Below are 21391 nucleotides of genomic sequence, written 5' to 3' on the forward strand. Positions count from 1 at the left end.
CACAAACCAAACTACCTGATGGGTTGGAGCCATGCAAAATACCAAGACATGCAGAGCACAGAAGTAGATTCATGCTAAGCCGAAGATAAGGAAACGAATGTTTCTTCAAATATTATCATTGTGACATAACAAAACCCAATAATTTAATGAACAAACTTTGCATCTCTTCCAAACAATCATGCGTTCTGTGTGTGTGTGTGTGTGTGTGGGGGGGGGGGGGGGGGGGGAATCATAATACAACACAAACTAGATTTTTTTTTTTTTTTTTTTTTCAAAGAAAAAAGAAAAAGAAAAAGAAGAAGAAGCTAAAGTAGTTAGTTAAGATATCGCATTCAATTTTATTTTTTTTCTATTTTTCTTCTCAATTTAAAGACAAGAAGCATAAGATTATATCACTAAGTAAGATCCCCTAATTATTACATCCTGTGATGGACAAAGCAATTGTTCGACGTCTGGTGACCAGTTCATCAACTCAACCATCAACGCTTCTCGAGGGAAACCGATGTCTGAATCCAAACTGATAATTACATTGAATGAAACGTTCCATCAATGTATGGATGAGGCACAGAACAAGCATGTTAAGCCCCCTGCAGAATACAAGTCAAGGAAGACATCAAAACATGAAAATCATTACTTTTCAAACATAGTTTTTTTTTTTTTTAAGAAGTATTTTCAAACAGAGATGTTCTCAATAAGCTGTTTATAATTGTAATCCTAAAACACAGCCTAAATGATTTGACACACCATAGTTCCTAATTGAAAACATTCTGAAGCAATGTCCCAAGTAGACCCAAAATTAACAGAAGAATTCATTACCTATATATTACAAAAATTGCTGAACTTGGTATACTATGGATTTTGCTGAACTTGCCGGTGTATTTGTAGAATCCAATCTACATAACCATTAGCACCCCCCATCTGGTCCTCAACAAGATCGGAGAGAAGAAGGAAAGCCTTCTCTGGGATGTTCTCCTTGTCTTACAAGATGACACATGATAATATGAAGGGTCACTTTCTCTAAATTCTTAAGTATCCCTATCAGCTTCCTTGACATTTCATTGTCACGCTCAGAAGGGGTAACCTGATTCAAACAAAAAAAAACAAAAATATTGCAACAGAGGAAGTCAGTTACAGATTGATTATGAAAGGGAACAGGTTTTTTGGGCATGCATTTAAGGCACTGGCTGTGTATAGCAGCCACATCCACACTAATTAAATAAAACTCAACACCAAGACTACATTGAATAAAACCATTTAAGTGAATACTAAGGGTTTTTTTTTTTTTTTTTGTTTAAAACTACAGAACTTTAGAAGAGTTGTTAGGGAGCCCCAAAAGCAAGTCAGCTGCAGATAGAGTGAACAGTATTTGATGCTTTGTAGAGAAAATTTGTTTTATAAGGATACAGATGAATCTGAAAATTCCAAATAGAACCAAGAAAAAGCTGGTCTCAAGATAAACAAAACTAAAAATCTGTTTATCAAACAACACATCAAGATCGGACCCAAGCTGATAAATTATTAATTTCCCAAACAGCCCGCCCCCTAGGACAAGCATAGGCACATCAAAGTCCAAAGTGAAAGGAAAAAGTACATGCTTTGATTCAAATTGGGGAACGGAAGGAGGTAGAAGAAGGGAATGGCTTGTGTCCAGTGGCCACTGGACACGTGTCTGCATCGCAACGTGTCCAGTGGCACTGGCCACTGGACACAAGCTCCACCTATAGAAGAATACCTAAAATAACATATTGAAGTAGTAGAAAATGACATGTTAATTAAGGAGATAATAGAGATTAAGATCTTGGATATGATCAAATGGCAAAGATCCATAACCAACCCCAAAAACTGGGTTTTGTTGATCTTGCCGTTGTTGTAGTACATGCTTTTTTTTTGTTTGGGGGGGGAGGGGGGGAGAGGATTACCATCACAAGGATTTTATTTTATGTTATTTATTTTACAGACTATCATACACTATCTTTTTTTTCTTTTAGACTTATATTTATGGGATCCACCATACCTTTGACAATTCTGCTGCAAAGTCTGCACCAAGTAAATTCATGGCCACATCAGGTGAAAGAGCTCTACCAAACCATATATTAAAGCGAAAACCATCATCATATAAATGAAGGCCTCTGGAAACTAAGTTCTCAGCAGCCAGTGGTAATCTTTTCTCAAGGTTTTTGAAGTCATCGACTTGAGCAGATGCCTGCAAACGCGAGAAGTAAAACCAATTCTGAGGATGTTCTAATATAAAAATCATCACAAGTGCGTAACTGAATCCAGTAATTCATTACCTTCAAAAGATACTCATCCCGTGATTCCTGTCGTATTAAGCTAGGATATAGAAGCTTCAACAATTTCTTTACTGGTAGAGTCATCATTGTGTAACCTGCTGAACAGCACTCATCAAGTGGAGCATCAGCATATCCTCCCCGAAGAGGTGTGGATCTACAAAGTGCTAATCCGTACAAAGGCAAGAACTTCAGAGACTCTGGAAATATTATCCTGTCTCCTAAGCAATGTTGCACAGCATAAAGATTTCGATACTCTTTAAGGGCTTTAACAATTCTTAGTTGCACTGAGTTTCGTGCATCTTCCAGTTTACTGGACAACGTTTTCTCAATTGCTGCAAGTTATTTCAATAAATATTATATAAAAGAAAAAAAAAAATCAAGATCCATAGTCACACGACATCACCAGAAGAAGGGACCTGTTTTATTGAACCTAGCCTGCTAAACACAGAAACAACGGCACCAACATCAGCCGGATTTTTTTTTTAAATAACCAAATCCCTCAAACTATTTTATTAGTAAGGCAACATCTAAAACTATTTTCGTTTCTAACAATTTGAGTCCAGATGACTCGATTTTGCCATTTGAAAATGCACTTAGAAATCGAGTGTGAGACACTCGATTTTCAAATTCAGGTTTCTCACACTCGATTTCCAAACGCATTTTCAAATGGCAAAATCGAATCCTCTGGACTCGAAGTGTTAGAAACGGAAATAGTTTGAAACATTGCTTAACTAATAACATAGTTTCGGATTTATAGTTATTTTTTAAGAAAATCCACATCAGCCTGGCAATACATCTCTCCGAGATCTGCAACCGCTGGTGCAGCTGCTGTGTGTACTCTAATACGCCTTCTCCACATGATGCAGTATATCTATTTATTTATTAAGGACACCTGGAGAAGAATGTCTTATGAATACAAAATAACAGTAACTAATGGGACACCTAACACTGTAGAAAGTCAAAGAGTCATGCATACGGCCATACTGAGAAATAATGTCCCAGTAGATATCAAATGAAATAAGGAAGATCAATCTTTAAAATTATTTTTAAAAAAAAATGCTAGCCAATTTTTTTTTTAAAGCCTAAGAGATGAAATCTGACTTCAAAAAAGTCTCCTAAATATCAAGGAACATGATTATCACAAGAAGGAAACCATGCAATTCATAGTTTGCAGAAATTGTGAAAGAAGGTTACAATGAATAACTGACTAAAACAATCACTCAAATACCCAAGAACATGAATTTCAGCACAAAAATCATCAAGTTCAAGTTTGCTGAAAGCATACAGTTACCACGAATGACTTTTCTTGTTTCAAAGGATCTCTTAAGAAAATTTTAGGGTAAAATACTACTTTTATTTTTTTGTCCGTAAACTTTAGAAAGTTCTTTTTTCATCCCTAAACTTTATGAAGAGAATTTTCAATAGTTTAGAGACAAAAATAAGGATGAAAAATGAACTTTTTTTCAATAATTTAAGAATGAAAAACAAAATTTTAGTAAAGTTTAAGGACATAAATAAAATATTTTTAATAGTTTAGGGATGAAAGATGAAATTTTCATTAATTTAGGGACAAAAAATGAACTTCTTAAAGTTTAGAGATGAAAAACAAACTTTTAGTAAAGTTTAGGGACCAAAATAGTATTTTACCCAAAATTTTAAGAGGGCGGGAGCTCATCAGTTAATCATGGCAATAGAACATCAGAACTAACACGGCCAAAAGAGATCATTTTACTTCTAGCAAAGAGATGGAACCAATTTACAATAAAAGATCCTGTCTTCTAGATAAGCTATTGCCATAAGAAAGAAATCTTCGAAATAAACTAGTAAGAAATAACAATTCCAAGCTAAAGTCAGACATCTGCATTCTGCAGCAAAAGCAGCTGCTGGTTGCTGAACCACAAAAACAAAAGACTAAGAAACAAGAGATTTCCTATCAAATCTATCGTAACTTGGCCCTCTTGGGGACACTGCTACTAGGGCCAGCTCGAGACTTCCCAAAGGCCTTTGCTTTCCTTCTCTTCCTCTCCTCCTCACTGTCTGACTCATCCCCAAACTCTCTGTCCGCATTGCTTGCTTCCCTCTCCAACTCTTCCCACGTTTTTCCTTTCTCTTCCTCTGAGTCTGGTTCTGAATCCTCCTCTTCATCCTCCTCGGACTCCACCAAAGATGCACTGTCAGAATCTTCCTCCTCTGTGTCCGATTCAGGCTCCACATCTGATGGCTCATAACCCTTGTCTGAATCCTCTGAGTTGTCAGATTCTGAATCACTAGCTTCCAAATTCAAAAATTCCCAACCCCCTTCATCTATGAAGCTCTGTGGGTCATCAGTGATTGTCTTCAGTATCTGACGCCAGTTCAGATTCAACCTGCTCTCATAATACTTGATGTCTGTTGTGTCCAGCCATTCCTTAATGCCATCAAGTGATGTGGAAGGGATGGAATCAATCCGAAGAACATCTCGCTTAAAATCCTTGAATACAATCGTCATATCAAAGTTCTTCTGTCCAAGTCCAACTCTCTCCAGATTCACAATCTCAATCTCGCTTAGAGTGACAACCAGGAAAGGAGTCTCTATCAGTTCCACAAGGCAGGTGGAAGATGGGATAATATATGCTGAGGATTTGAAGGGAACCCCATGGAAGCCAAGCTCTCTTAGAGGCTGATCAAACTCAAGGTCAAGGCCACTAAATTGAGGCTGCCCCCAGAGATCATTCACCCGAGTCACAAAGCTCTGAAAATCTGTGTTAATTTTATTCTTCCTGTCCCTCTCCCGTTGCTCTTCTTCAATCTCATCTGGGTCATACGCAGATCTCTTTCCACCTCCCAAGGTCTGGACCACATCCATCACCTCAACATAAAACTGTACATCCTTGGTTTTCTTGTTACCCACCATTATGTGGTTGTGCAAATGCAAGTGGAGCAGAGTGATCATCTCATTTTCTGCAGGCTGGAAAAAAGCATGCTTGATGTTCGCAAACATAATATCCACACGCTCATCTTGCCTTGTAGTTGAAAAACGAAACCCATTCACATGAGCTTCAAGAGTACCAGGTATCTTCCTTCCACGGCCACCGAAAACAGGACGAATCCAAAGGTCAGTCAATCTAATTGGCTTAAATCTGTTACCAGCTAGTTGAAGTTTCTCCTGAGTAACCAAAGTTGCCCTCTCAGCTCTCTCTGACTCCCTAGCCATAACATGCCGCCGGAGCGTTTTGATCTGCTGTACCACTTCACTTATGTGCCTTGGGTCCTTGGAGCGGAATGAAACCTCCTTCAGATATATAGCCCCTGGGAATTTCAATGAGTTCGCATCTTGAGTATTGAAAGGGGTCCCAGGCACATTAAAGATTATTCTGATATAACAAGTTCGATTGGTGTCCTGCTGGCTAGAAACTGTCCTGATGGTAGCCACATGAAAAGGGACCATACTTCCATAAACAGGCAGAAGAACAGCTTCATTCTTCTGGTCAATCTGAATCATCAAATCTCTTGGAGGGGGGAGATCATTCACATTCTTATAGGCAGTCAATTCAGTTGAAGCCTTCACAGCAGCATTTTTGTCCCCAGCCCCAGGTCCACCACCAGCTAGACGCCGGGCAGTTTCTTCATTTTTCTGTCGGGCAAGTTCTGCCTGATGCTGCCTTCGTAATTCCTCCTTTGAGATCTCATTAACATCTGACCTGAGTGTTGTCTTAGACAACAAGGCCTCAGTGCCATTAGTCTCAGTTTTAGCTTTTTTAGCTTTAGGCTTTTCTTCTTCTTCCTCCTCCTCATTGAAAGAGTAAGCCACATCCTTAATGGCTTTAGAGCTTGCTAAAGTCACCAACTCTGTCTTTTCATCAGTGACAACTACTGTATCAGCAAGCAGCAGGGAGAAATTTTGATTTTTTGTGTTCTTGGTCTGTGTCTGCAAGTTCTGAAAACCAATTGACACATTAAATATCATTCCTACTTTCACCACTCGATCATTTTTGGCATTGATAGTCAACCCCGACTCACGAAATTCAAGACCAATTCCTGTCCCAGCAGATTTTGTCAAATTTGCAACTAACTCAGGAGCATCTGCCTCAACTACAGAAATGGCAGCTTGATATGCAGCGCTGACCTTGTTACCAGGCTTCAATGCACTTATCGCAGCTTCTTGGGCCTTAAGAAGAACCTCATAAGCCTTGCTCTGAAGGTGGTTGGCATCAATCAAGAATGTTCTTGCAATGTTCGAGCAGTAACTATTATATCGTGATCCAATGGCACATATAATAACACTGGCAGAGTCATAGTACAACATCTCATCATTACTGGCAGCACTAGGTCTGAGATCAAATTCCCCTCCACTCTGAAAAATTGGAGGATAGCAAATGTCAATATTCTCTGCCTTCAGCTTCACACCAGCTCTAGTTGGTTCCAAAATGGCCTTCTCAGTCTCATCCATCAATGAGGAATGACTGATTTTCTTTTCCTCGTCAATTACATTCTCAAGCTTTGGAACTACAACTTTCTTCATCACATGAGCAGACAAGTAAGCAGCTTTCTTGACACACACAATCTCATCCTTGTCCTTCACAGCAAACAGATCAGACAACCCACCAGTAATATCACTGAGCTGGAACTTTGCGTTCTTTAGTTTCTCTGCCCACAACTCCAAAAGTTTCCCTTCAGGAGTCTCCCTTGCAATATACCCAACCAGCGGCGTATCAAGGCCATCCACTTTTGATTGAGCATGGATAGCACGGAATATAGCATCCATTAGACCACTTCCATCATCATTCTTTGCCTTCACGTGCATCACAACATCTACACCAACAGCATCCTTAGCAGACTTCTTCACAACTTCAAGAAGAGAGACCTTCTTTTGGCTACACAAAAAATGGATTTGTTTTTTCATAAAAACCATTATAGTCTCTGGGAACTCATAACCCAGCAACCAGATGTTCAATGCCGAGGACTTGAGGTACCGCAGATCATCTGAAGGTGGAGGCGTGGCAATAGCAAGGACATCAGAAGTGCCCCACATATCATCCTTGTTGTCATTCCAATGTGAGTATAGAGACTTCAATCGTGTAGTGAATTTATCCAAATCAATTGAATAAGAATTTGCTGCTGCACTAGCCTTCCCATTAGAAGGTTGCCCACTTCCATTCCGTTGATCAGCCATTGGCTAAGTATAGGGCTGATAACTGTGCTGCACAACATAATGGAAAATTATTCAACACACTAAAACCAACTAACTGAAAAACCCTAAAATTTGATGAAACTGAAGCAGAAAACTTACATATCTCGATAGTCACAAAGAAGCTCTTTGATCTTAGGAGGACAAGCTCAAGATAATGATGCCAATTATGGTTAAACTTGTGTACTAATGGTATTCTGACCAATCTTCAGAGCATAATATAAAGCTAGGGTTAGACTTCAAAATTCATCAAAATAATAATAATAAAAATTTAAATTAAAAGCCTAAATTAAGGTTTCACCAACTTCAAAAAGCTTCAAAAACCCACTAAGATCATAGAAATCAAAGCATAGGACTTCACTTACTCGAACTTCACATGGGCTCTCAAACACTCTTCAGATCAAGGGCTTGTTCTTCAAAGCTGATTCGAGTTGAAGTTCATACTCTGGGTCTGCCAAACACACAAAATAACAAAGCTAGGGTTAGGATTTCGAACACAACAAAACAGACCCACAAAAACCCACAAAACAGAATCCCAGAAAAACCCCCAAATTAGGGTTCCAGCAACTTCGAAACCCTCCAGAAACCCCTAAAACCAACAAAATCGAACCCAAAAACACTCACATTCCCCAGACCTTCACAGACCAGCTTCAACAAATCCCAGAAGCCAAGCTCGACCCAAACTTCACACTCCAGCTCAACCAATCAATCTTCAACACACAAAACACACAAAAAAAAGTTAGGGTTAGGGTTAGGGTTCCAAACATACAAATTCACACCGAAATTAGGGTTTAGCGTAACAGAAACCGCCAAAAAACCCAAAGAAACCAAACACATATAACCAAAATCAAAACCCCTCCATTTTTAAACCCTAATTAGGGTTTCCACCGCAACTTCAATAAGCCAAAAAAAAAAACCCTAGAAGCAACCAAAAACAACAGAAATAAAATCAAACAAAACCCAAAAAAGCAGAGTTAGAAATACTCACATTTTGATTAACTCGAAGACCTTCTTCAAATCTCTTCGTGTTCAGAAATATCAGAACCTTATCGTTAAAGTTGAAACCCTAGGGCTAATAAGCTATATAAACAATAACAAAAGAGAAACAATGATAATAGTGATTTTGAATATTACAATAATGGTTATTTAGGGTTACGGCCAAGCTTTTGGCTTTTAACAAAAGGGCCGAAATATCGGCGAAGTGGAATATCAGAGAGAGAGAGAGAGAGAGAGAGAATAGAAGTGAGAGAGAGATTTCGGTGAGAGAGAGAGAGATTTCGAAGAGAGAAAATTTCAGAGAGAGACAGAAGAGAGAAATGGAAATTTTGGGGGGTCTGGGGGGTATTTATATGAGAGAGCTAAGACCGTTGTTTGAGTGCCCCTGGATTTTTAATGTGACGGAAAAGGACAGTGGTGTTTGGAGGAATTACGGTGGATTTGGGGGTAGATTTTGGGTTTTGCGTAGGGTTAGTTTGGGGATTTTGTGTGTGTAGTGGCTGATAAGGGCAATTTGGGTTGCGGACGGTGTCGTTTTAGGGTGTTGACGACGTCGTTTCGTTGGCGGTGGCGGGAAATGGTTTTTTGTTAAAGATGGGCGGGAAATAAATGTAAAGGTAAAATTAATTTTTGGCTTTTTTTTTTTGACGGAAAAGGACAGTGGAATTGGTGGAAATTACGGGCTTGTGAGGTTGGTTTGGGTTGTATTTTTGGGTTTTGTGTAGGGGTGGTTTTGGGATTTGCAGTGATTGTGGGTTGCAGACGGTGTCGTTTTTTTAATTGTTTTTTTTTTTAGCTGAGTAAGCTCGACGACGTCGTTTGCGTGGGCAGTGGCGGGAAATTAGTTCATTTTTTGTGATTTTGTACACTACATGGCGGGAAAATCAGGTTAGGGCAGTTAGCTGTTAAGTTTTAAATGAATATGTTTAAATTATCACCTCATTGTTTGGAAACTGTAAGTGTAAAATATAATTTTAAAAAAAAAGGATAATTATATTATTATTATATAATATGTACAAACATATATATATATTTGTACATAGTTTGTGAATGATTCACAATAGTCAAAGACTTAATAGTTCCATTTTAAGGGATTATAATTGTATAAGCTCTTAGCAATTTAGTTGCACCTGTGCCCACAGTAGAGGTTTCTTATTTCAAACAAGTGCATTTGATTAAAATCTATGTTAATCATTCTCATTGAAACATAAATCAACTTTCTACAATTGAAACCATCAAAACCTTTTGGAAGCTCAACGTTTTAACTTAACTCATTTATGCAATTGGGTAGTTTTCTCTTTTGCTTCATGCTCAATTCTAAAGAGAGAAATATGCCTATAGAATCAACATATTAAAGTTTTTTGAAGCTATTAATTTTTTTTTTTTTGGGGAAGAAACTAGTTCACATTTACTTAAGAGAACAAAAATAAAAACACTGAAACTAACCTGCAGTTTTCCATTTCTCCTAATTTTTCTTGCCAACCAACCAGAGGATAAGTAATATATTATTAAATAAATCATAAGAATTCAGGAATCAAGCTCAAGGCTCTATCCATCTTGGATCTAAAATGTGCAAAATCACATAAATGTTCCAATCAAAAACTAAAATTCAATTGTTCCCTGGATAATTTTTTGAGATTATACCAAGGCACTAATTAAAGTTTGTCTTTGAAGTATGATCAAAACATCTATATCATTTTCTTACTTTTCTCTCCCAATAAAAATCTACATTCAAACACTTGAATGACCCACAGACAAACATCCGATATCACAAAGCTATCCCATCCCAAGTGCTAATTGAAGTTTCTTCCAAGCACTTTCTCTTACCATAAGATGAATAAGTGCATTTCACATTAAAAACATGATTTCCTATTTCCCCTCAGATGAAAGAGAAACAAAACAAGAATAATAAACTTACAAGACAGGATACAAAGCCACTAAGTGTTAAAATGAAGGGTAATTAAATATATATCATTTGGACCAGGCCGAGAAATGTTTTTTTCATTTTACTTAAAAACTCAGATTAGTCAAAATTGGAGAGCTACAAAAATCATTTGCCCATCTTATGAGAGCTTAAGGGAATGAACCGCAATTCCATTCTGAGCAGATTTGATACGTCCCCACCTTCCCAAACGAGGTTCCTGTTGCAGAGATTTATCATGTTAAAATGTGAACAGTAGACACCAAGTGAAGCATAACAAAAGAGAATTTTATAAATGGAAGAAACTGACTTGCAATTTAACAGTACCATGGTTTTCTGCCTTATTAAATGTCAAAAATTAAATCCAGAAATTTATTTCCATACTTTTAGTTCCACATTCTTTGTGCATTTCGAATGGAAAATGGTTAGAAAGGAAAAGCTTGGAGAAGCCTCATCAGCCCCACAAGAGAGGGAAGGACCTCCAAGGTTCGAAGGTAATAGTACCTAGTGAGACTAGGATTCTTTTCAGACAGAAGTTCAGATTCACGTTTACCTCATGAATTTTGAGCTTGTATCTTTTCCTTATACATACATTAGAACATTAATTTCTTTTATCCCACTTGATATCTTCCCCCGGACCCCCTCTTTCAGTAATGATTTCAAATGCATCCTAGGTTCTGCTGTCTACACTTTCTTTTTTTAAATGATGAGATCCTCACAAAGGCAATACCCTTTGGACCCACCCTTGGGGAGTAAAACATGGATAATACATGACCCCACCCATCAAAACTGTCTATCAGGTAATCAAGGGGAATTCCTAATAGTTGAAGGCCAGGTGCTATCAATAATTCAACCTCTCCTGGATTCATTTGGGTTTTTGAAAACTATCCTTTAATCAAATTTCATCAACCAAAATTATAGATTGATGAACCTGCCCTTATATTTTTGGACAGAAAGAGGATTAACTTCGTTTGAAAGGTGCAGGGGAACAAAGTGTGTGTGGGGAATTTCTAGGATTTGATATTATTTTTTGATAAGTGACTAAATATAGGGATCTTAGAAATTTCAAATTAAAGATCAGCTTTTCTTAAATCATGGCAAATCAAGTTCTCATACCATATTCAGAAAGGGTTATGTCATAGATGGCAGATATGGGACAAAAAATTACCTGCCCAACTCCAGCAACCAGAAACTGTCCAGATTTTGCAAAAGCTAAGGAATTCACAAACCCAACCTGTGTTACACAAATAACTCAAGTAAGGGAAAAACAAGTTTCTTTCGGTGGCTCTCTAAACCAAATCAGACAACCAATCAGATTGTGAGCCCAAGATCAAAAGATCTCATTAATAAACCAAAGAAAGAGATAAGAAATAAAGTAAAAAATAAAAAGTGTTTGCAGGGAGAGGGGGGGGGGGAGGGGGATGATGTTTATATAACCAAATCAAGGGCAGCACTCTGACTTAAATCAATGCACACAATAGGTTTTCCCCTCTTCAATAAAGAAGGCACAAGGGAATCAACACATTGTTAATTCCCAATATCCGGCCTGGAAATTAATCGTTGACATAGATACTTGCCAAATGGGAATTGTGAAATCCCTGCCATCCACTTGTATTGCTGACAGTTTAACACAGTATATCGATTAACTATTATCTAGTAAGATGAGTAATGAAAAATGATGTGTTCATGTTCAAATGAGTGAACAGTAGCCTATCTTTAAACGTGATGGAGGATGCTGGCAACAGTCTCTAAAGACAGTAGGCAAAACAAGGATAACTCCAATGCCTAAGAATTGATTTGGCACATACTGGATGATACCAAGCTTCCTTGGAGCTTGTATAGGCTTATTTAGTTAATTACAATTCTCATTTTCAATTCTAAATATTTAGGAATTAGGGACAGTTTATAAAATTCAAGAATCCAGGACACATGTAGTTGTGGTCAGGCCAATGGGTTTTGCTATTGGGTAAGTTATGTCATTGGGTACTTATTGTGATTTTTTGTTGCTTAAAACCTAGTTTACTAACACTTCACTAAATTTAGAGTAAACGCCTTAGAAATCCTAAGTGTGAAACCTATGTACTCTGTTTCCTTTTTAATTTCCAGTTCACTTTTCAACGCCATAAAATCAATGTTATGGACAACAAAAACCACTCAAAATATAAGATCACTGTTCTCCAGCACCATTCACAGCCCCTAGAACAGCAACCAAGAAGTCATTTCCTTGCCACCTTACTCCTATTAAAACAGCCTTCACAGTGTATTTTTACCTGCTGTCTAGAAATCCTGCTAAAAAGTCCTGTACAAGCAACCTAAATCACATCAACACTGAATCATTTCAAGCTTAGAGCAATCTTCCCATCTTGTGAACTTAATACCACAAATTGTGGGAGCAATATGGGTTTGGCTCAGGATCAGCTCCTTTTACTAGATCAAGCTTGCTTGTGCTTGGATAACGAAACAGTAACACATCATGACCAATTAATCTTCTGCAACGCAATGAATTGTGAGCATTGTATACTTGAAGAATGAGTGTTTAGAACTGATTTCACTTTAAACTTTCTTTTAATTTCATAAAATGTTTTTTGACATTCTTCCAATAGTTGATTCATCATCTTGATGTCCTTCATCCTTGCACTGAAAACAGCATGAACTGTCGTTGAGTTGCATGGTTTGACTTTCTAAGAACTTATCTTGGTAAGTTTGGTGTTAAGAAACTATGGGCGTGTGAAACGTATAGTGAAGTGGCTGATTCAAGGTATCCAGGCCTCCTAAGAGAGGGAGAATTGGGAGAGTTTTTTTTTTTTTTTTAATAATTGAAAATTGAGAGAGAATTGAGACTAGAAATTGACATATATTCCACTTAATGAGGTGAAAAGAGGCAGAAGCCTATTCATACAAGTGTTGGCCAAGTGCCAAAGCCAATAATAGCCTGACCAACTCTCTAACTGTCTGCCAGTTGGCCTACAGCCCGGCTAACAGCTTATCTAATGAAGCACATGCTCTAAAAATACAAACATGAGCAAGCATGAATAAGTTACAACAAGCCCTAGTCTCCATGCATATGCTCACAAGCTTGTCTCACACTGATGCATGCACGTGCACACATAGCCCTGCCAACAACCTTAATGTCCACAACAACCAATCACAAGGTAGCATGCACTAACACAAGGCAGCATGCACATTCAGGATTCCTAACATTCGGCTTGGCCAATAAAATCTTTCCTCTCTCAATTTGATTTGAAGCATCCAGGACATCCAAAGAGACTGCTAGATAAAGCTGAGTAGAACTTAATGTAATGAACATTCAATTCTTTTAACCACATTATGCTCAAATGAAATCTTAATTATATAATCTTCAAAAAGGCTCCATTTCATATCTCTATAGTTCTACTCTAGACAAAATTTCTACCAACCATAAAAACCTAAACATACCAAAGTTGGCCTGCATATCAAAAGTCCATTGAGCAATATAATAGTACTAGTAATTGAAACAAATCTTAACATTAAGAAATACCCCAAAGCATAATCCATATTAAAAAAAAAGAAAAAATATATATATTAAAAAAAGTATTTACTAATTATTCTAAATACAGGATTTTTTTTTTATATAGATAGATAAAAAAATTCACACACAATTATTATCAATTTTTATTTCTTAAAAATTAGAATATATTCACATTTGAACTTCTTTTGAAAAAATAAGAATATATATATCACCAAAGTATAATCCATAGTAATCGCTATATTCACACTGTTGGTATTTTTTTTAATAAGTACAATGTTGGTAAATTCTGATTGCAAAAAGATTTAAGAATTATTTTTAATATTGCTTTGGCTTACCAATGGAAGGTCAAACAATGGTCGAATGTCCTTGGTCTCACTTTCAATATCCCATAATCGAACAGAACCATTACCGGCTCCTGATGCAGCAAGATCACTGTTTCTACATACAGTGACAGAACTGACCCAGGAATATGCTGATTGACAATGATAGCTTTCATAACTATGGTTACCATTTTCTGCAGTATGGAAGTCATTAGCATGTCATTAGAATACAGGTGAAATGAGAAAGCACAAAGAAAGATTAATAAAGTATTTTAGAATATACTTATCCCAAAAATACAATATATTAGAATTCTGTTTTCCACCAATTATTTTTAAAGATTGAGGGATTTCAGTTTAAACAACACAAAGTATAACACCTGATGTCCTCTCCAGGGGTAAAGTAATTTTATACCCACTTGTAAATGACAGAAGGCATGGAATAAGAAAATCGATGAGATCTTTTCTCACTGACTACAAAATCTTTACTTCCTCCAAAAATAGAGTAATCCTAGAAATTTAAAGATTGATAGGACCATTTGATACTTCAACATTACATATAATTTCCATGATAGATAATATGAAAACAGAATTTTACAATTTTACCTTTATGTCCATTAGGGATTATTTCACTATTTTTTTGCTCGAGATTTGTGTTTGCAGCCAACAAAGGATGAGCATTCTTTACAATGTGTGCAGGCTTCTTTCGCAACATGGTCCAAAGCTCAATACTTCCATCATCGGAGCCAGATAAGAATTCATCATTACTAACAAAACAACAACACTCCAGAGAAGATGCAGGGGCACGAAATACTAAACGTGACTCCTCAGGGACCTATTTCACAAAGCATAGAAGGTGATGTCAAGACCAAATATAACAACATGAAAGACAAATCCAACAGATACAGAAAAAAAGCACCACAAAAACTCAAATTTACTACTGAAAGAAAACAATAATCTATAAAAATATGTGGACCAGAGTTCTCCCTTTAAAACCACATATCTGCAGTAGCAATTGGACTCAGTTTCAAGCATCAGTGCAATGCCACTGAGCTATGAGGCTCTTGGCATTTCCTTCGGGTATGTTTACTTTAAGTTTATTAAATGTACTCTTGGAAAGATCTAATTTAAGTACAGTATAAACCGTGTCCTTTCCTTTGCCATCACCCTTCATGTCAACTTCTGCTATTATGCAAAGTTGACATTATCTATGTAATTTTATTTCAACTAAGTAAATCTATTTGCAAGGAATCACTGAAAGATGCTTTACCTTAAACAACTGCATGCTTCGATCTCGTCCAACAGTCAACACCCTTTCCTTCCGTAAACAATCAATAGATAATACTTCACTCTGGTGGCCAAATAATGTATTCATGTAGGCTCTGTCTTCTGCATTCCATATCTTGACTGTTCGATCAAATGAACCAGAGAAAAGTTCTGAAGTCCCTTGCCTAAAGGTTAAACATGATACAGATCCTCTGTGACCTGGAAAGGCCTGTTAAACACACCACAGACAATTAAGAATGGTACATAAGATCCATAAACTTCAGGTTTTAAATGTTGCCCTAACAGTGTCAGGAAATAAAAAATTTATATTAGATACATAAATTTTGAAGTTCAACTTGCAAACATAGATAGTCCATAAGGAGAATCCTCTCAAAACTCAGCAGTCCGTCACCTGTTCAGGATGTCTGCCATTTGAGAAATTATTCAAAGATCTTGTCAATATTAATAGACAGATCATAATTATGAATCTAACGCTCTGTTTGTTTCGATGTAAAATATTTTTCGTAAAATATTTTCCCATTTTCAAGTGTTTGATTGGAGGTAAAATATAGTCAAAGTAGTAAAATATTTTCCTTTGACTAAAACTTTGTGCATAAAAACTAGTAAAATATTTTACCAAAAAAAACAAGTGTAAAACATTTTACAAAAATCACACAGCCTCACACCCGACTCTTTCTCCCTCTTTCTCATACTTTACTCATCCACTCTCACACTTGCCCAAACTAGCGACAGCACCCACCGGCACGCCACTCTTCGCTCCACTCAACCAACACCCTTTGCCGCTCTTTGCCTCCATTCTGGTGGCACCACCATCAGATCTCGACTTGTTTTGTCGTCGGAGAAGTTGCCGTGAGAGGCCCAAGGTCGCTATCACTGCCGTTCCATTGCTCATTGCTTGGATCTAGTTTCAAATCTAGAAACGCTGCTACTAAGATCTCTGATCTTGAATCGCTGAGAGTCAGTGGGTTTTTCATTCCTTCACGATTTGGGTTTTTGGGATGGCTTGGGGGTTGCAGTGGGGGCTGGGTGCGTTTGTGGGTAGTGGTGGCTGAGTTGGCTGCGGTGGGTGGCTGGCTTTTGTTGATTTTTTCTCTCCGGTTGTGATTTAGGTGGTTGTTGATGACTGTGGTGATTGGGTTTGTGGTGGTTGGTGGTTGTTGGTTTGTATTTGCATTTTCTAGTATTGAGTTCAATCCAAACACTTAATTTTTTTCCTGAAAATGTTTACATGTAAAAAATTTTACATTTGAAAATATTTTACATTGAAACAAACGGAGCGTAAGCATTTCAGTGTGCAAAATATCTGGGCATCTTCAAGCCAAGAGGCTTGTAGCTCAATTGTCACCAAGTGGGGACTGGACCAGCTTGGCTGATTTGACCAGGGGAGTGAAAGTCTCAGGCAGGGGGGTACAGTACTTTTTTTTACATCTTTTTTGCGCAAAATAACCCAGATTAAGTGAACTTTGGTACCATACAAAACATTTATTTAACACCCAGGACGTAGTTTAAGTGGACTCCAGAATGTAGAATAACCCCTTTAATTCTAAGACCCTGTTTATTCAGCAGAGGCTCTCTATTGTCTGTCACTAAATGTCACATGTTCTGATAGGTCGCTGACATTCCACAGTTAAACCCAATCAACGTAATTGTTTAAACAAAAACCACAATAAGTTTTGAATCATCACACATTTTTTTCCAAAAAAAAAAAAAAAGTAATAAACTAGATTTACCTGAATATGGTCTCGTGTACGGGTATCCCACAAATGAACATGGCGATCTAATCCTCCAGTAGCCAAATACCGACCGTCAGAGCTAACAGCTAGTGCTAAAACATTTCTACTATGCTTCTTAGCTGAACCTTGTGGATTCTTGGCTCCATGGGACCTTATTACATCATCACTAGGCCATTGGTATTTTTCGCGTTTCCCACTTTCTACATCCCAATGCAAAATGTTGCCATCCTTGGAAGCTGAAAAGCCCCTCGAGTCATCCTCTGACAATGCCACAGCAGTCACAGATTGTTTGTGCTTCAATAACACTTTGAACCCACCAGTAGCTTTCGGCTTTTGTACCCTGAATTGCATTGTAGATCATACATACATGTTCTACATATTCTCATAAATAAACATTCTTAACTCAAAATCAATCATATTGTTCAGAATACAAGTATTAAGGCCGCCATTTTCTAATTGAATTAGCACCCAATTCAGAACCAAATGCTACAAATTTTACTAAACAAAACCTGCTAAAACCAATAGACACTAATGAAAAAGCAATACAATACCTAGAGGCCATAGCTCGGCGAACACGGCCACTCTCTTCCAGCTGCTCCTGCTGCAAAATTTTCGCGACAAGCGAGTCCCTGAGGCCTTCCTTCTCGCCTACCCTATCGATCCCTTCATCGCTGTCGTCCTCATCGTCTTCGTCCTCTTCTTCCTTAGCAATTCTACGATACTTATCCAACTGTGCCATAGCCACGCGCTGCCTCACCTCGTCGGCGGTCTCAACTTCGCCGCCGTCATATTCCCCATCGGAACCGCCGCGGAATCCATAACCCCTCTCATCGTCCGACTCGCCGCTGTCTATCACGTCCGCATCGTCCGAAATCTTCCGCCGCTTCTTCGATTCCGCCATGAAAAACGAATCCTCCGAAAATTTCTCGTCCTTTCTTGCCCCTCCTCTTCCTCTACCTCCTCTTCCTCTTCCTCTTCCTCCTCCTCCTCCTCCTCTTGGAGCTGCCGACACTTTCTTCTTCATTTTGATATAGATTGAGCTGCCTAAAATGCTTTTGGTAGCTGAGAAAATGCCCGAGAAAGTGAAGGAAAAGTTTTTCTCGTTAGGGTTTTAGTAAAAAAGCTCTTTGTTTGATTGCTTCTTTTTTTTTGGGTTTCCGGCGGGACCTTAGGGTTTTTCAGAGGGTTTAGAGTTTTGAAGAATTATACAGACAAACTGTTGTCGTTACTTGTTAGGGCGAGGGTGCTGCAAATTTTTGGTTCTTAATGGGCTTTGGGGTTAGACTGGATTGGACTTAAAAGCCGTTTGGGGTGTGCAACAAATCCAACAACTCTACAAAACCGATCCAATCCCGTCTCGGGTTGGTTTTCGTGGGCTGATTGGGTTAGAATTTTATTTTGAGTGACATGGGGTTAGTTTGGATTGATAGTGTTTTCAATTCATCTAACTTAACACAACCCATCATGTATATAAGTTTATTTTATTATCCTAATTTTAATTTAAGTATATAATATTGAAATTTTTGGTATTTTTAAAATTTTGGAATTTAATTTAAGTATATAATATCAACTACAATAATTTATTGAAAAAAGTTTTTTTTTTTTTTTTTTTGAGAATATATTGGTAAAAGTCTAATTTTCCACAAAGCATAAAATATGTATGCATAACTAATTGACTAAACTGACCCATGTGGATTGGATTGAATTAGGTTCTACTAATTTGATGAGTTGAGTTAGGTTGGATTGAAAAAATCATTTAACTTGACCCAACTAGACTCACGCACACTCCTATTAACTAAGTTTAGAGTTTTTTTTTGGAATGTAACTATCACATTGTCATGAACAATTTGAGCTTGGCATGAGAAAAAACTTACTTATATAAAAATTAAGAAATAAGTCAAATTTAAGCCCAAGTTTACACTCACTTCTAAATGAGCATATGTTCATGAATAAGCTTTGAAAGTAAGAGACTCACTGTAAATAAATAAATAAATATATATATATATATATATATCATGCACGATATTGGATAGTGTAATTTTGCTAATTAGTTAATAAAACATCAAATTATTATTTATAATTAATTGGTAAATTTGATTGGGTTGGGTTCAACCCATTTGATGAGTTGAGTTAGTTTGAATTGAAAAAACCATTTAACTTGACTCAATTCTATATTTTAATGTGAATATAAGCAGTATAATGTATTTCAACTAGGTGGAATCTTTGTACCTCTGCCATTTATTCTTCAGATTTAACCTAAATCATGTTTGAATTTTTCAACCAGGAAACAAATTCATTGCTTCCTCAATTCTTACAGTGAGAATTATGGCTAAGTGACTAAATTTACCATTTCTTAAAAGTTTAAACTTTTAAGATAATTAATAATTTAACATGGTATTAGAGTAGAAAATCTTGAATTTGATCCCTGTCTTTACTCTATCTCCCATTTAAAATATTAAAAATCTCATGTGTTGGGCCCTCACTTATTAGGGGAAACTTTAGGTCCACACGTGAGGGATAGGGTTAAAATTATGGTTAAGTGAACAAATTCACCATTTCCATTCTTACTGTTAGAATTATGGCTAAGTGATTAAATTTACCATTTTCTTAAAAGTTTAAACTTTTAGGAGAATTAGTAATTTAACATGGTATTAGAGTAGGAAATCTTGAATTTGATCCCTATTTTTACTACCTCCCATTTAAAATGTTAAAAATCCTACGTTTTGGGCCCCACTAATTAAGGGGAACTTTAGGCCAACATGTGAGGGGGAGGGTTAGCATTATGGTTAAGTGATTAAATTCACAATTTCCTCAAGTTTTTGGAAGAATTAGTAATTTGATACTCACCTTATAGTAGATTACCAACATTATTCCATAAATTATTACCAGCAGCCTTTATTAGAAATACAATACAACTTACTTCAAATGAGTATCTTATCATCTAATTTGCCTTTCTTTAATAAACATGAGACATGCATATTTAATCACAGATTATAACTTAAACAATATTCTGTCAAACAATCCTCAACTTAAGGAATTCGTAGAGACTTGAAAGGCATAAGATTACGATGATGATGGAGAAACCATCTTTGCAGTTTTAACAATCAGTCACCTTGTTGATGGTTCCAACCATGGACAAAATACCAAAATTGACCAAGTTCAACCAATTGTTAGCATTAGATTCTTAATGACAACCTAGACATTTGATGTAACGTGGTCCTTGAAATTTCAAGACACTGTGTTTCAATGAACTGCAATATTACAGTTTAATTACAAGAACAGCAAAGAGGGCATTAGTGAGATTGAGATGGGGCATAATTAATATACTTGCTTTTGCTTTTTCAAGCAAGTATAATAATTATTATAACTAATTTTTAAATAAACTAAAAACACACAAAATCATCATTTACATAAGTAAATTCCACCGCCATTTGTATCTACTTTGAAAGGTTTTGAAGGTGTGATAGAATATTAAATTGCAATGTTTTTATTTATTTATTTGCTATTTGAGATACAATATCAGAACAAAATTCATGCCCACCATATGTAAAGTAGACAATTTATTGTAAATCTTAAACCGTTTATAAACATCACAAACGTTTATAAAAATTATATTATCTATATATATTATTTTTAAACTTACAACATATTCAACACATTTGATCAATCATGCAGATGATAAATGACCTTCCTGTACAATTTTTTGGAGCAGTGTACAATTCTGCACAAAAAAATAATAATAAGAAAATTGCAAAAAAAAAATTAAAAAGAAAAATTGGGATGAATAATAACAGCAAAGAGGGCATGAAATTTCAAGACACTGTGATTCAATGAACTGCAATATTACAGTTTAATTGCAAGAACAGCAAAGAGGGCATTAGTGAGACTGAGATGGGGCATAATTCAAATGCAATAAAAATTGTTTTTTGTTTTTGTTTTAACTTTCACTGTCCCAAATTCCAATTTTCCTATTCCTAATCCTATGTGCAAGTCCAGCATAGTCCCATGCATTTTTCACAGTCTCTCCACCAACCAAGCCATGATACTTTGTTTGTTTACCAGGACAATGTAGAAAAAGAAATTGAAATAGCAATTTTAAATCTTAGATTATCCATCAAATAAGTAAAAAAAGCCAACATAATTACTTAGTGTGAGGATTTTCAATTTTCAT

The 21391-nt window shown here is 36.7% G+C and overlaps 2 protein-coding genes and 1 pseudogene across 5 annotated transcripts; all 3 read right to left on the reverse strand.

Annotated features, from left to right (window-relative positions):
• Positions 1 to 373: 373 nt before the first annotated feature.
• Positions 374 to 2767, reverse strand: LOC115980263 (annotated as a pseudogene).
• A 1229-nt stretch (positions 2768 to 3996) lies between these two features.
• LOC115979616 (FACT complex subunit SPT16-like) lies at positions 3997 to 8742 on the reverse strand. 4 transcript variants are annotated; one of them, XM_031101669.1, is made up of 5 exons: positions 8447 to 8742; positions 8094 to 8168; positions 7824 to 7909; positions 7561 to 7664; positions 3997 to 7470 (listed from the first exon to the last, which is right to left on the reverse strand). In XM_031101669.1, exon 5 carries the CDS (start codon positions 7441 to 7443, stop codon positions 4231 to 4233), a length of 3213 nt encoding a protein of 1070 aa, XP_030957529.1. In that variant the 5' UTR covers positions 7444 to 7470; positions 7561 to 7664; positions 7824 to 7909; positions 8094 to 8168; positions 8447 to 8742; the 3' UTR covers positions 3997 to 4230. The 4 variants fall into 4 exon arrangements, with proteins under 4 accessions (XP_030957529.1, XP_030957530.1, XP_030957528.1 ...); XM_031101670.1 differs by having other exon boundaries at positions 3997 to 7465; positions 8083 to 8168; XM_031101668.1 differs by having other exon boundaries at positions 8083 to 8168.
• A 1284-nt stretch (positions 8743 to 10026) lies between these two features.
• Positions 10027 to 18445, reverse strand: LOC115981923 (U3 snoRNP-associated protein-like EMB2271). The gene is made up of 7 exons (XM_031104362.1): positions 17772 to 18445; positions 17218 to 17560; positions 15471 to 15695; positions 14807 to 15035; positions 14219 to 14397; positions 11544 to 11609; positions 10027 to 10595 (listed from the first exon to the last, which is right to left on the reverse strand). Exons 1-7 carry the CDS (start codon positions 18242 to 18244, stop codon positions 10518 to 10520), a joined length of 1593 nt encoding a protein of 530 aa, XP_030960222.1. The 5' UTR covers positions 18245 to 18445; the 3' UTR covers positions 10027 to 10517.
• Between the last annotated feature and the right edge of the window lie 2946 nt (positions 18446 to 21391).

The sequence above is a fragment of the Quercus lobata genome, chromosome 3 (genome assembly GCF_001633185.2).
Source record: "Quercus lobata isolate SW786 chromosome 3, ValleyOak3.0 Primary Assembly, whole genome shotgun sequence".
Taxonomy (NCBI): domain Eukaryota; kingdom Viridiplantae; phylum Streptophyta; class Magnoliopsida; order Fagales; family Fagaceae; genus Quercus; species Quercus lobata.